A 12292-nucleotide genomic window follows, 5' to 3' on the forward strand; every position below is an offset into this window, starting at 1 on the left:
ATATCCAACACACTGTATATTTTACACTGTGTTCAACTAGTTTTTAGTAAATAATAAATCAGTTTTAGAAGGAAGATTGTCTGAGAGTCATCAAGAACTGTTATTGCAATTGTTAGTATTTTGTTACCGCTGTAGTATGCATGTTATTGTTTTGATGTAATTTGTTCTACATTTGCTTTAGGTTCATTACCTTTTGTGTTGGGTTTCAGGTATCATTATGTGGAACAAAAGTTAATTTTGAACCACATGTACTCATAGTTTTATGTTGGTGGACAGAGTTACCAGATGGTTCTTCCTTAACTTCACAGTGTTTGTGTGTATTACCTTTATACATGTTTCATAGTTGCTATACTAGCTAAGGGTGTGCCGCTGTATCTCTGTATCTTGACATGAGATATTTAAGAACTATTGCCAATTAATGCTCTCATAGCTATTCAGCAATACTGCTGAATAGCTATTTGTAGTATGCACACCCTGGTTATAACACTGACTTCACTTGTTATAACAGTGTTATAACACTGACTTCTTTCTCCCACTTTCACCTCAATATTGAATCAATATACACTGCATGCAGAAGTTAGTGACACTCATCTTTATTAGAAATTTGCCATACACTTTATGCATTTGCACTTTTGTGAGAGTCACCTTACAAATATTGTAACTTCCTCTTCATTGACTCAGAGTGGGAAATCAGAGCTGGAGCATGAGTTCAAGTGTGAACACTAAAATAGGAGATTTTGGAAACATATTTGCGGTTAAATTGTCAACACAGGACTAAGAACAGGGAATCCAATGTGAACACAGCCTAAGAACTCCTAAAGCAATACAACACAATGTATCACACATCTGAAGTTCTAAATTTCTTGTTTGCTGAAATGTGCTGTTAAGTCATCCATACAGATGCTTGCAGCATGTATGTATTTTAATAAAAAAAAAATTGTCAAGTAAATAAACAGGGTGTGAAGAAAAGTGAAAGAAAAATGGTTTGGTGCTCATACCATTAATAAAGACCCATTATTCTGACCCACTAAAGAACTTCAACTCCCTAGGGGTCTAACATCTGTATTGTTTGAAATGATGCACACAAAATTTTAAATGAGCTTACCATTGATGATTTGCATAAAACTTAAAGTGAAATATAGATTTCCAATAGAATAGAAATTTTGTGAGAGGGTAAACCTTCTTTTCACTATTACTTTTACCTAAGTTGTTCCATTAGCCACAAGTAAATGAGCTGCATTATTGTGTAAATCTGTCAACAATGGAAACTCTGGGTGAAGCTCTGTCACAAATTAAAATTTTAGGGATACCAAGTAGCACTTTTGTTTGTGACGGACGTACATTTACTATATAATTTCACACATGTACGTCCGTCACAATAAATTGTACGTCCGTCACAGAGGAATTTTTGAATATATTGCAGGGAAGTGATATAGGTTTCAACTGCTTGTTTACTGATATGTGTAGTTAAGAGTCTTCTTCATCATATGTATAGTAGTTTTAAATTGCATCCCATCCCAATTCACAGAAATTTTCAAAAGAAAATTACGATCTGAAAAAGTCACTTTCTCTGGGTACGTCCGTCACAGGGAGGTTTTTTGAGTATTTTTGGTTTATTTAGATGGACAAGGAATGAAACTCCATACAAGAATAGTACAAGGTAGATGTTCCATAAAACCCAAATGAAAAGTTATCTCCTATATATAGCCATTGAGATATGGATCAACAAACTGTCCGAAATGTACGTCCGACTTTACGGAATTGCCCAAAAGTAATCGATTACGATTACTTCAAAAAATGTAATCGATTACTGATTACGATTACCCCAAGCCTGGATGGTAGTACTTCCTATTCGGTATACAGTATATGTGCATTTATCATAGGAAATAAAAGAGCCTTATAAAACTTGGTGGAGATGAAGATCAATAGACCTCAAGGTCGTAATCTAAAAATTTAAACATAATATAATTTCAATAGCAAAGTATCAGAAAACTGACTGGCACTTAGTGCCTAGTACTGTATGTAGATCCACCTCGATAGTGGTTCAAGAACGTTATTGGTTTTGTGTCTACTGTAGGTCAAAGGGTAGTTTGAGGTCAATAAAATTTATGTCAAAGTCTGAAAGTCTTGCAAAAAATGGAACTTAAGATGAATTTGTACTTGGTATGTCAGTAGTATATAGATCCAACTGAGTACTGTACACGTTTTGTTGGTATCAATAAGCAAACCTTGTAAACATTGTGAGAAGTCTACTATAAGTGTGGAAATGACTCACATAAACCTATTTGGCTCTCTCTGGTTGTTAGGAATGAATAAATCAAAGTTGTTATTGACAGCCGAACATAATCCCTGATACTGCAGAAGATATTAGGATCAGATCTACTGTATCATGCCAAACAAACTTGTAGTATAAAATAACAAAGTTCAACCTAAACTGTGATGAAATCTGTTATATATCTCAACGTGTGAAGAACAGTTACTTTTCATTAATGGAAGCTGATAATTTGTTTTCTCCAAATATTCAACAGTAGATGGATACTTCCCCACCAGTGACAAAGATATACAGGGATTTAAAGTGTATTGTTACATACCAAAGACAGGTTTTCCAGTACTGAAATCTTTTAGCAGTCTTTGGGTGAGTGAATACTGTAAACTACTTCAGTCTTTCATTTTTCCTCCTTTTTTAAACCTTTTTTAGAGCTTTATAGTCAGTACACAGCCTTCTGACTTTGCTGTAATGAAAGCATTTTAGCTCTAGACTACTGTAGATGTTGATGTGAGCTCTGACATTGGTTGAAATTGATTTAGTCTTATACATCTGTGGTGGTTACGTAGGTTACAATAAGTAACATTAAATATGTGATTTAACATTTTTATCTTCTACTTTTTTTAACATGTTAAGGTAGTTTTCCCATCCACAATCTCTTTTTGAAAGTTTTGAGACCAGATTATACTGTTAAGGTACATATATAGAGTACCAAATATGGTACTCTAGATATATGTGCTTCAGCATGGCATTTGAATACTGTATATAATCATTCATTTAGGTACCCACACCAGAATTTTACAATTTGGTCATTTGCTAAAATGCAAACTTGCACATGCATAGCAAATCTGCTTGCTATTCAAATGAAGTTGTTACTGGCATCTGTCTAAATTACAACACATCTCAGAGACTGAAAAAGCTTATGAGAGCAGCCCAATAATATTTGCTATTCTGCAGAAATCATACCACTTTTTGAAGATGATATCAATGTTGTTAATTGTTATCTGGTAAACACTGCTAGTGCTCTTTTTTGTTCTGGCAATCAGCAAAGAACAAAACAAAAACACAATTTAGTCAGTAAGTATCGTAGCCTGGATTTAGAGGCCTGGACACTATTGGTAGCAATGGGACCCAGTGTAACACATTTCTTGTAATATTCTTGATAATAATGAGTACAAGAGATGATTCAAAGAGGAGTTGTTTTTGCTTTGACTTCTGTATTCAGAGTGTCTCATTATACACACTCATTGTTCTTAACTACTTAGAACTACTAACATGCGTCATATGTCATCTACAAACATTCCTAAGAGTGACTACAGCCCCAGGCTTCTTAGGGTAGGTTGGTGGTTACAATAACAGGACATATTGTGGTTGCTAAAGGGTGGTGTAAAATACAATACGTAGAATGAGTACATACAGTATGTTACATTTCTCTGTTTGGGTAAGAGGGTGTGTTAGCACAGATGAGATGTGTAGCACGTACTTGACTCAGAATCTCCTCCAAGTCAATATTCAAACAAAAACTTCATATTAATTTCAGGAGCAAACTAGAGCGCAAACAGTGCTTAAACTCACAGACATCAAACAGAATAAATGTAATGTAGGTTTGGAGGGCAAATATCTGTTTACTATGTTTACAATATTTGTTGATCTCATAAATCAGGCATAATAATTTAATTCAGTTATATGTCTTACACTGATACTGAAAATCTCAAAGAGCTGAGTTAAAAGCAATAAATAAATTTAAAAAACCCACAAACAAACAAATATGCAAACAAATCAGTTTAAATAGCAAAAACGAATACCAAAGTAGAATGTCAAAATAAGATTAAACAAACATAAAAGATATTAACTAGAATAAACCCTATTAATAATGACAGCAATATATATAAACCCAAACATTGGTTTGCACCATTTTATGTTTTTTTATAGGACCCAGCTGATTTATAACGCAGCAATTATGCCATAGAGTGCATCTCTACCTAGAATAGTATGGTGGTATTTTATCCCCTCAACAGTCTTACGTCTTACTACATCTTATTCTGAGCAGTCTTATTTTGTAACCAAGCAGTTTCCTATACTTGTTTGAATGTTGCATTCCTGGCATATCTAGAAGTAAAGCGTACAACCTAATACCAGCTGAGGTGGATTTGGAATTCAGCGTACAACCTTACACCAGCTGAGGTGGATTTGGAATATAACGTACAACCTTACACCAGCTGAGGTGGATTTGGAATATAGCGTACAACCTACAGTAATACCAGCTTGAAGTACTGTACCTACTGTAGTGCTATAGGTTTGATAATTAGTTTGTTGCATCACACAAGTTTATTACTCTAATAGAAAGGACTGTTTTATATCAGGACACATGATGTACATGTGCAGCCTAGAGATCTGAACCTGTCACAATTCTTAACAAAGTGAAGTAATACCCCCAAAATAAAGCTCTGAGTAAGGCAAACAGAAAGAAAAACAAAGATTTCAATCGCAAAAGGGAAAATTTCTCCCAGGAGGGAAGTGGGGTTTGGGTTCTTTTTATCATCTATTCTTTTGCATTTTCAGTACGTTTACAAGTACAACAACAAAATATGGAAAAAAATGTACAAATCATGGCCCAAAAAGAAAGGTCCTTCTTGGTAGGCCTCTCAATACCAATTTAACTTTAATATTGGCCATTCAAGATGTGGATAATTCATAATAAGGTGTATCAAATAAAACAGCTCATCAGATCTTAAAACTCTGATCTGAATATAACTCTATGTCCTCTAGTGTATGGGCATTGAAACCCCCGCATACTGTGTGTGTTAGGTCATGCATCTGGATAGATGGCAAGTAATCAATAACTCTCTGCTAGAAAAGAAAAGGTTTAATTGCTCTGTAACAACAAAACTGCTGAGAAGAAGGAATTTGTTAATCCATACAGTACATTATGCATGTACTACTTTTAGTACACATTAAATATACTGTAAATCTAATCAAAGAACCGAATTGCAACTGTGGTCTACTGTCTCCCAGCATAGAAAAATACAGTAGCAACTATAAACTATTGCAACAAAATGCAAAGATGAATAGCAGCTAAATGTATGTACTCTGTAGTACAGTACATGAAAACCAAGTAGTACTTAAGTACAAACTGAATATGTGATTAAACGGTGTTATGCAAAGTTTCAATCATTCCCTGACATCAAATGCTTGTACAGTAGGTAAAATAACATTCACAGTATCCACAGTGAACTGCATGTGCGCACTACTAATGTTTACCTGAGCAGTGAATTTAATAGTGGACTCATGCGCTCAGACAGCCACTGCCAGGGCTTTGATTTCTTATGGAAGAACTGATAAACTAGAAAAAGTTGATTTCTGCCAGTTTCTTCTGCAAAATGACATCACTATATCTCTGCTGCTGACATACTGCATGATACATAAACATTGCAGCAAGTTGGCAAATTTGAATCACCACAATATACAGTATAATACCTACAGTAGTTATTAGAATGTGGTCTTGAACTGAAGATATATGCAGAATATTTTGCAGCAGTTTTTTTTGTGTGTGAAATAACTGACAAGCAAAGTTTCAGTATGAGCTTGCAATGGTCCATGAAGGTTGTTAGATTTAGACTATAAATGTCAATGACCTATTGTCTTCAGAAACCGGTGCTATAGTTGGGATTAATCAGAAGATCAATTTATCTTTTATCTATCAATGTCAAGGTGGAAGTTAAACCAACAAATCCACAGAACTTGCCCAGTTTCTACTGTGGTAATAATGCCAGTGAGGTGCGGGCAGACCAAAAGAACAAAGGCTTTCTCCATTTACCACATGGACTTTGGAAATGTCCAGGGGACAGATTATCTGTTCTACATCAATCCTGCTTAGGAGTGGAATGTGAAGATGGCTGTGAACTGCATGGCAAACTAAGGGGTAAGTAAAACTGCATGGTATTACTAAGGGGTAAGTTAAACTGCATGGCAAACTATTAAATGGGTCAGTTAAACTGCATGACAATCTATGAAGGAAGTTAAACTGTATGGCAAACTATTAAATGGGTCAGTTAAACTGCATGACAATCTATGGGAGAAGTTAAACTGCATGGCAAACTATTAAATGGGTCAGTTAAACTGTATGACAATCTATGGGGGAAGTTAAACTGTATGGCAAACTATTAGATGGGTAAGTTAAACTGTATGACAATCTATGGGGGAAGTTAAACTGCATGGCAAACTATTAAATGGATAAGTTAAACTGCATGGCAAACTATTAAATGGGTAAGTTAAACTGCATGGCAAACTATTAAATGGGTAAGTTACACTGCACAGCAATCTAAGGGATATGTTCAACTACAGTACATGGCGGACTAAAGACAGTTAAACTGCATGGTAAACTAAGGGGTAAGTTTAATAGCATGGCAAACTAAGGTAAAATTAAGCTGCATGGCAAACTAAGGGTAAGTTAAACTGCATGGTAAACTAAGAGCAAAGCTAAAAGTTCTGCATGGCAAACTAAGGGGTAAGTTTAATTGCATGGCAACTAATGGTTAAGTTAAAACTGCATGGCAAACTAAGGGATAAGTTTAATTGCATGGCAACTAAGGGAAAGTTAAGCTGCATGGCAAACTAAGGGTAAGTTAAACTGCATGGTAAACTAAGAGAAAAGCTAAAACTGCATGGCAAACTAAGGGGTAAGTTAAAACTGCAGGGCAAACTAAGGGATAAGATAAGCTGCATGGCAAACTAAAGGTAAGTTAAACTGCATGGTAAACTACTGTATTAAATGGGTAAGTTAAACTGCATGGTAAACTTAGGGGTAAGTTAAAGTTTCAATGGCTTGTGCATGGTCTTCAGCTTATTCGGCCTGAAAATACATCTGCAGCATGCTTGGAGATTGGTAAAAGCATTTCATTTTCCGTTCAGCATTTAATCAAAGTATAATGAAAAATCATGGACAATTTTTTTTTTAAGACTGTAAAGAGTAAAGTGCACCTGTGCCTACTTTTGTTTCAAGGCCATTTCTTTCCCTTGTTATTGTTAGTACATACAGTACTCCACCTCAGCAGGAGAAAGGAAACCTTCAAAATTGTGACATGACTTTCTGTAATATTATAAAGCCTTTTTTGAAAAAATATGATCAGAATTACAGAAAGATCTTTCCTAATCTGCGATTATTCCCATAATTTTAAAAAAAAATACCTTCATATCTGGCCCTGTGTAGTATCTTAGGTTTCTGACAGTGCATTTTGCAAAACAGTGGAGTTTACATTTTTTGACTCATTGTACAGTAGTTGTCTACTGTATTTGTCCAAATCTGAGAGCTTTAGACAATGTTTGTTTCTTTGACAGAATCACATCACATTGCCAAATGAATGCAGTTGTAACATAAAAAGTTTAGTGTCAGGTACACATTCACCAATTAATGGAAAGTGTTGTGCGGTACGTAATAGGATTAGTATCTCTGTAAAGATAAATGAATGCTCTTTTTTTCTCCTCTTTTCAGAAATTGACCCTCTTTACATCGGACTGTTTGTTGCTGGACTTTTAATTTTTCTGTACTCACCAACTTTCAGTAGGTCTGTGGGTCATTTCAATTGAAATCTGTAAAGCATTCTTAAATTTGATTGTCGAACAAAAATAACCAAAATTGTTGTACCAGAATTTACTTTGTTCCTCGCTTACATGTCTCCCCACAACCTGAGCACCCTCGTTCTACCATGCCTAGAATGTCCTGGTAACCTTTATAGCAATGTGCACCCTCTACGAGCGGCTCCTCCAATCCCTGCCTTCCTCATTCTACCATCCAAAGTGTCTAGATCGTTATTTTATGAGCCTATTTTATCCATCGGATTTGCTCGCACATACCCATGCACTGACACCATCAACGGTACTTAGGCTTCCAATTGCGTATTGGGACTTCACATTAAGAGAGAATTTGCAGAAAACAGCGACCACGGACAACACCACTGTGGAAGTCCTAATGACAGCCAAGGACTCTGGCATGATGCTACGAGCATCCCATTCACTTAAAGTGATGGCTGATGCTCTGTCCAGACTAGAGATGGACCCCAACGAGTGGGCACTATCCAAAGAGACATGCAACAGGATCATCAACATTCTTGGCAGACCAATGGTGGACCTGTTTGCGATGGCGGAGTACACCAAACTTCAGATCTTCTGCGGTTCCACCCCAGGGGGAGGGTCATACTGATAGGCTGATAGTCCCATTCTGGCCTCGCAGACCATGGTTCGGGGAAATCCTACAACTCCTAATGGGCACCCCAGCGATCCTACCAGACACACCTCATCTGCTGTCCCAGAGATGGGGGACCCTCAACCATCCAGACATCATGAGTCTACAATTAGTTGCCTGGAAGTTGTCAGGACTTTTTTCGGATGCCAGGAGAACATCAACCGAGGCAACTTATGATTCCTGGCTGCGAAAAGTTGGGGAATTGTGCCAGAACAGAAGGATACTGCCAGCCGAGACCTCTCTGGCACACATGGTAGACTTCCTCCACTCTCTATTTGAGGAGGACAAGCAAGTGTTGACTATCACAGCTACCTGTTGTCAATAACTGCTATCCACCGCGGCTTGGCAGGCAACAGCGCCCAGCTGATCAGGGGGATGGCGAACAAACGCCCACGTATTAGACGGCTCGCTCCTTCTTGGGGTCTATCAAGAGTACTGCAGGCACTAACAAATAGCTGTACGAACCAATGGCTTCAGCCTCACATGCGGTGTATGGGGTTGGAGCCTAACATTAAAAGTACCTTCTGCTACTTTTGGCCTCTCTTGTTAGAGTTAAGGGGTACATGTCGTAGAGGGTAGTCCCCCCCTCCCCTCTTTACGGGGCAGGGAGAACTATCCCTCCCTTCAGAAGCATCAGAAATTTGATGTTGGGTTCGGAGTCGGGGGGGGGGGTAGTCCTCCTAATTTGTCGGGAAGGGGCTATTACTGGACTCCAAGGCAGAGATCACTTTGGAGGGGCAGTGGTCTCATGAGAGGAAGAGCGATGACCGGAGAAGTCGGTCGTAGAGGATGCATAGTGTTAAAACATTACCAGGACTTTCTAGGCACAGTAGAATGAGGGTGCTAAGGTTGTGGGGAGACAGGTAAGCTTGTCACTCGTAAACATCCATACCAGTAAGTTTTGGAATATCTGCTGTAACTCCTTGTTCAGTTTATTTTTATATATTTTTTTTTTTATATTGTCATTAATGTCCTTAAACCAAAGTTAGCACCAAAGAGAGCAAATTAAGGACATATTTGATTGATTGATTTATTTTGTCAATAGATCTATGGTATCACATTATCCTATTATATATGGTATTATATATGTTGATCTATTGTATCATATTATAAAATATCAAATTTCTAATAAGTGGAATCTCATCATCAACAAATAAAAAGTAAATATAGAATGTTTACTATATTTCAGTGAAAACTATAAATGTTTCTTTCTTTACAGGATTGTATTATTCCACACAACCAATGTGCTCTTACATTAATACCAAGCATAGAATAGTGTTTGTATCCTTGTCAATCTTCTTCTACTTCACAGGAGTGTATACTTCCATTATTCTTCTGGAGTTACCATTGGTATCCTGGCCTCGTTACTCATCATTGTTTACATCATTAGCCGATTTATCCCTAAGGTGAGTTACCAAACCCTAACTATCTTGCATAGATGCATGAAGTTCAACATTTTAAAGAGGTATAAATGAACAGATCTACCTAGTTTACAGTGAATCCACTTAGTGTGGAAGCTTGACTACAAGCAGTTTATCTCTTTTTGCATATATACTTCCCTGTGCAATTTCTAAAACTAACTGCTGGTGCTGCGGCCATTTCTTTGCTTGAACAATTACTGTAGTGGACCAACACACAATATTTTCACTTACATAAACAATCATATTATAAACGGATTTACGACTCTTTTGAAATAGCAAAGAAAATATTAAGGTCCATAATTTTATCAGTCTAAGAAATGTGTCAAAATTGACACAGTTTCATTAAGTAAATTGTTATAGAGCTCATGTTATTATTTAAAGGTTGTTTCATGATTTAATTGTTCCTAGATGTTTGCTATGTAAAACATGTGTCATAAATCAAAGTTTTAATTCTAAGCAACTCTATGTGTGTCTTATAACTGTGATAATAGTTTGGGTGACTCAAGAAAGTCTTTAATTTTTCAAAGCAAATATCACCAATTAGATAGTGTGCAGTGGTTAGCCTAGCCTACAGTTACTGCCCTGAATAACATAATAATACACAAGTTATTAGAGCCAGCAATGTTGAAAGAACATTAGTGAAGTTAAAAACAAAAGTACACAGACTTACGTTTTAGTAAGTGGTATGGTTAACACACTAAGTCAATTCTTTAAAAGAATACAGCATAAAATACAACTTATAATGTGAGAAAGAACTGATGTACAGTAGGCTTCACAAAGTACTGACGGGATTCATTTGCTCAAAATCCCCCCCCCCCGTCCCAAGCCACAATTTTAACCCCCTGGCCTGAAATTGGACTCCCGAACATCCCGTTTATGGCTTCAGCCCAGGAGTAGAGTGTATAAGGGTTAATCTAGTACTCAAACCAACTTTGTTTTATCACATTGGACAAAAGCATTTGCCACTGGTAGGTGCTTTAAGTTTTCATCATCATCATGATCATCATCACTCTTTCAAGTTTAAAATGGTCAACTTACTTCAACTCCTTTCAAACATTAACTTTCTCGTTTCATCCCCTCTTTGCAGAAAATTGGAGCAATAGCGTTTGTTACTGGTGGGTGGTCGTTAGTGGTGTATTTCATTCGAGAGGTCGGGCTGAGTTTGTTTGCTACAGAGTACAGGGAGTATATCTTGGCTTACTTTGTTGTGGCAGGCATCCTTAGCTTCATCGTTTGTTACTGGTACGGTCCCATCCAGAATGACAGAACTGTTCATATCCTGGAAGGTGTACTTTATCTGATCGGATGTCTACTTATTTATAGTGGAATTCAACACAAGCCCACAGCGGTTGCTTTCATAGCACTTATGGCTGGTATAACATTTCTTAGAAGGAAAGGAATTGTAAAATCAATGCCAAGTACACCAAGGCTTCGTTGGTGGTGGTAAGTTCTTTAATCATGAGAAAAACATAGAGTTGGATTTCACTTTTGCATTTACAGCCCTGTATGATTTTCATAACCAAACCTGGATTGTCAAAACAAAATTTGTTCTATTTTCTTTTGTCTAATGTTTTCTGGGTTTTGACCTTTGGAAAGGGTTAACGGTTAAATGTAACTTAAAGAGGATGTTGGGTACAGAGATGAACTTGTAGAACAAACCTTAGCAATTCTCTGATGGTCTATATCATTGTGTTATATTTACAACCTACATATTTACATACCTATATGGGTGCTCTTGGGTTATTTCTCATTGTGTTATATTTACAACTAAATGTTACTTTGGTGTCAATTCTCATTGTGTTATATTTACAACCTTAATGGTTCTTTGGTATCAATTCTCATTGTGTTACATTTACAGTTTAAGTGGAATATACAGATTGAAACAGTTATTTAATGAGGTGTAAGGGCACAGGAAGTAAGTGGTATTAAACAAGCTCCCAGCATTCATGAAATACAAACTGGAATGAAATAAACTTTGAGCTAGTGCAAACCTACAGTAGTTGTTTCCATAATTGAATCTTAGTCAGATAAATAAACATCTACTGTAGGTGCAGTGGAAGTTTGTATTTTAGGGTCATTTATGGAAAGTGTTCTGGACTTTATGAAACCCAAGTAATAAATGTCGTTTGACAGGAATAGAAAGCGGTACCCTTCAGTGAGGAAACGGCTTCTGAGTATAGATGAGTTTGAGCAGGAGGCCGTGGAGGAAACAAAGAAAGCTCTGGAACAGCTGAGAGAATATTGCAATAGTCCGCAGTGTAATGCTTGGAAAATGATAAACAAGATGGAGACACCTGAAAGGTAAAGCTATAACAACAACATGTATGGGAGGTGGTTAGTAAACACACTGTATGATAGTTGTGT

General features: G+C 36.8%; 1 protein-coding gene across 9 annotated transcripts in view; it reads left to right on the top strand.

Moving 5' to 3' along the window:
• Nucleotides 1-12292, top strand: part of LOC139966821 (nuclear envelope integral membrane protein 1-like) — a 30184-nt gene that overhangs the window by 11167 nt on the left and 6725 nt on the right. For 6 of the 9 annotated variants that reach the window (XR_011792772.1, XR_011792769.1, XR_011792770.1 and 3 more), the window contains 6 exons: nucleotides 2529-2635; nucleotides 5978-6188; nucleotides 7758-7830; nucleotides 9820-9913; nucleotides 11016-11371; nucleotides 12062-12229. Coding sequence is in view for 5 of the 9 variants with exons in the window: in XM_071970195.1 (XP_071826296.1) it covers nucleotides 2529-2635; nucleotides 5978-6188; nucleotides 7758-7830; nucleotides 9820-9913; nucleotides 11016-11371; nucleotides 12062-12229 (1009 nt within the window). In the remaining 4 variants the exon portion in view is untranslated. The remainder of the gene's footprint in view (nucleotides 1-2528; nucleotides 2636-5977; nucleotides 6189-7757; nucleotides 7831-9819; nucleotides 9914-11015; nucleotides 11372-12061; nucleotides 12230-12292) is intronic. The other 3 variants (XM_071970198.1, XM_071970199.1, XM_071970197.1) reach the window with 2 other exon arrangements.

Source organism: Apostichopus japonicus, chromosome 4 (assembly GCF_037975245.1).
Source record: "Apostichopus japonicus isolate 1M-3 chromosome 4, ASM3797524v1, whole genome shotgun sequence".
In the NCBI taxonomy this organism is placed as follows: domain Eukaryota; kingdom Metazoa; phylum Echinodermata; class Holothuroidea; order Aspidochirotida; family Stichopodidae; genus Apostichopus; species Apostichopus japonicus.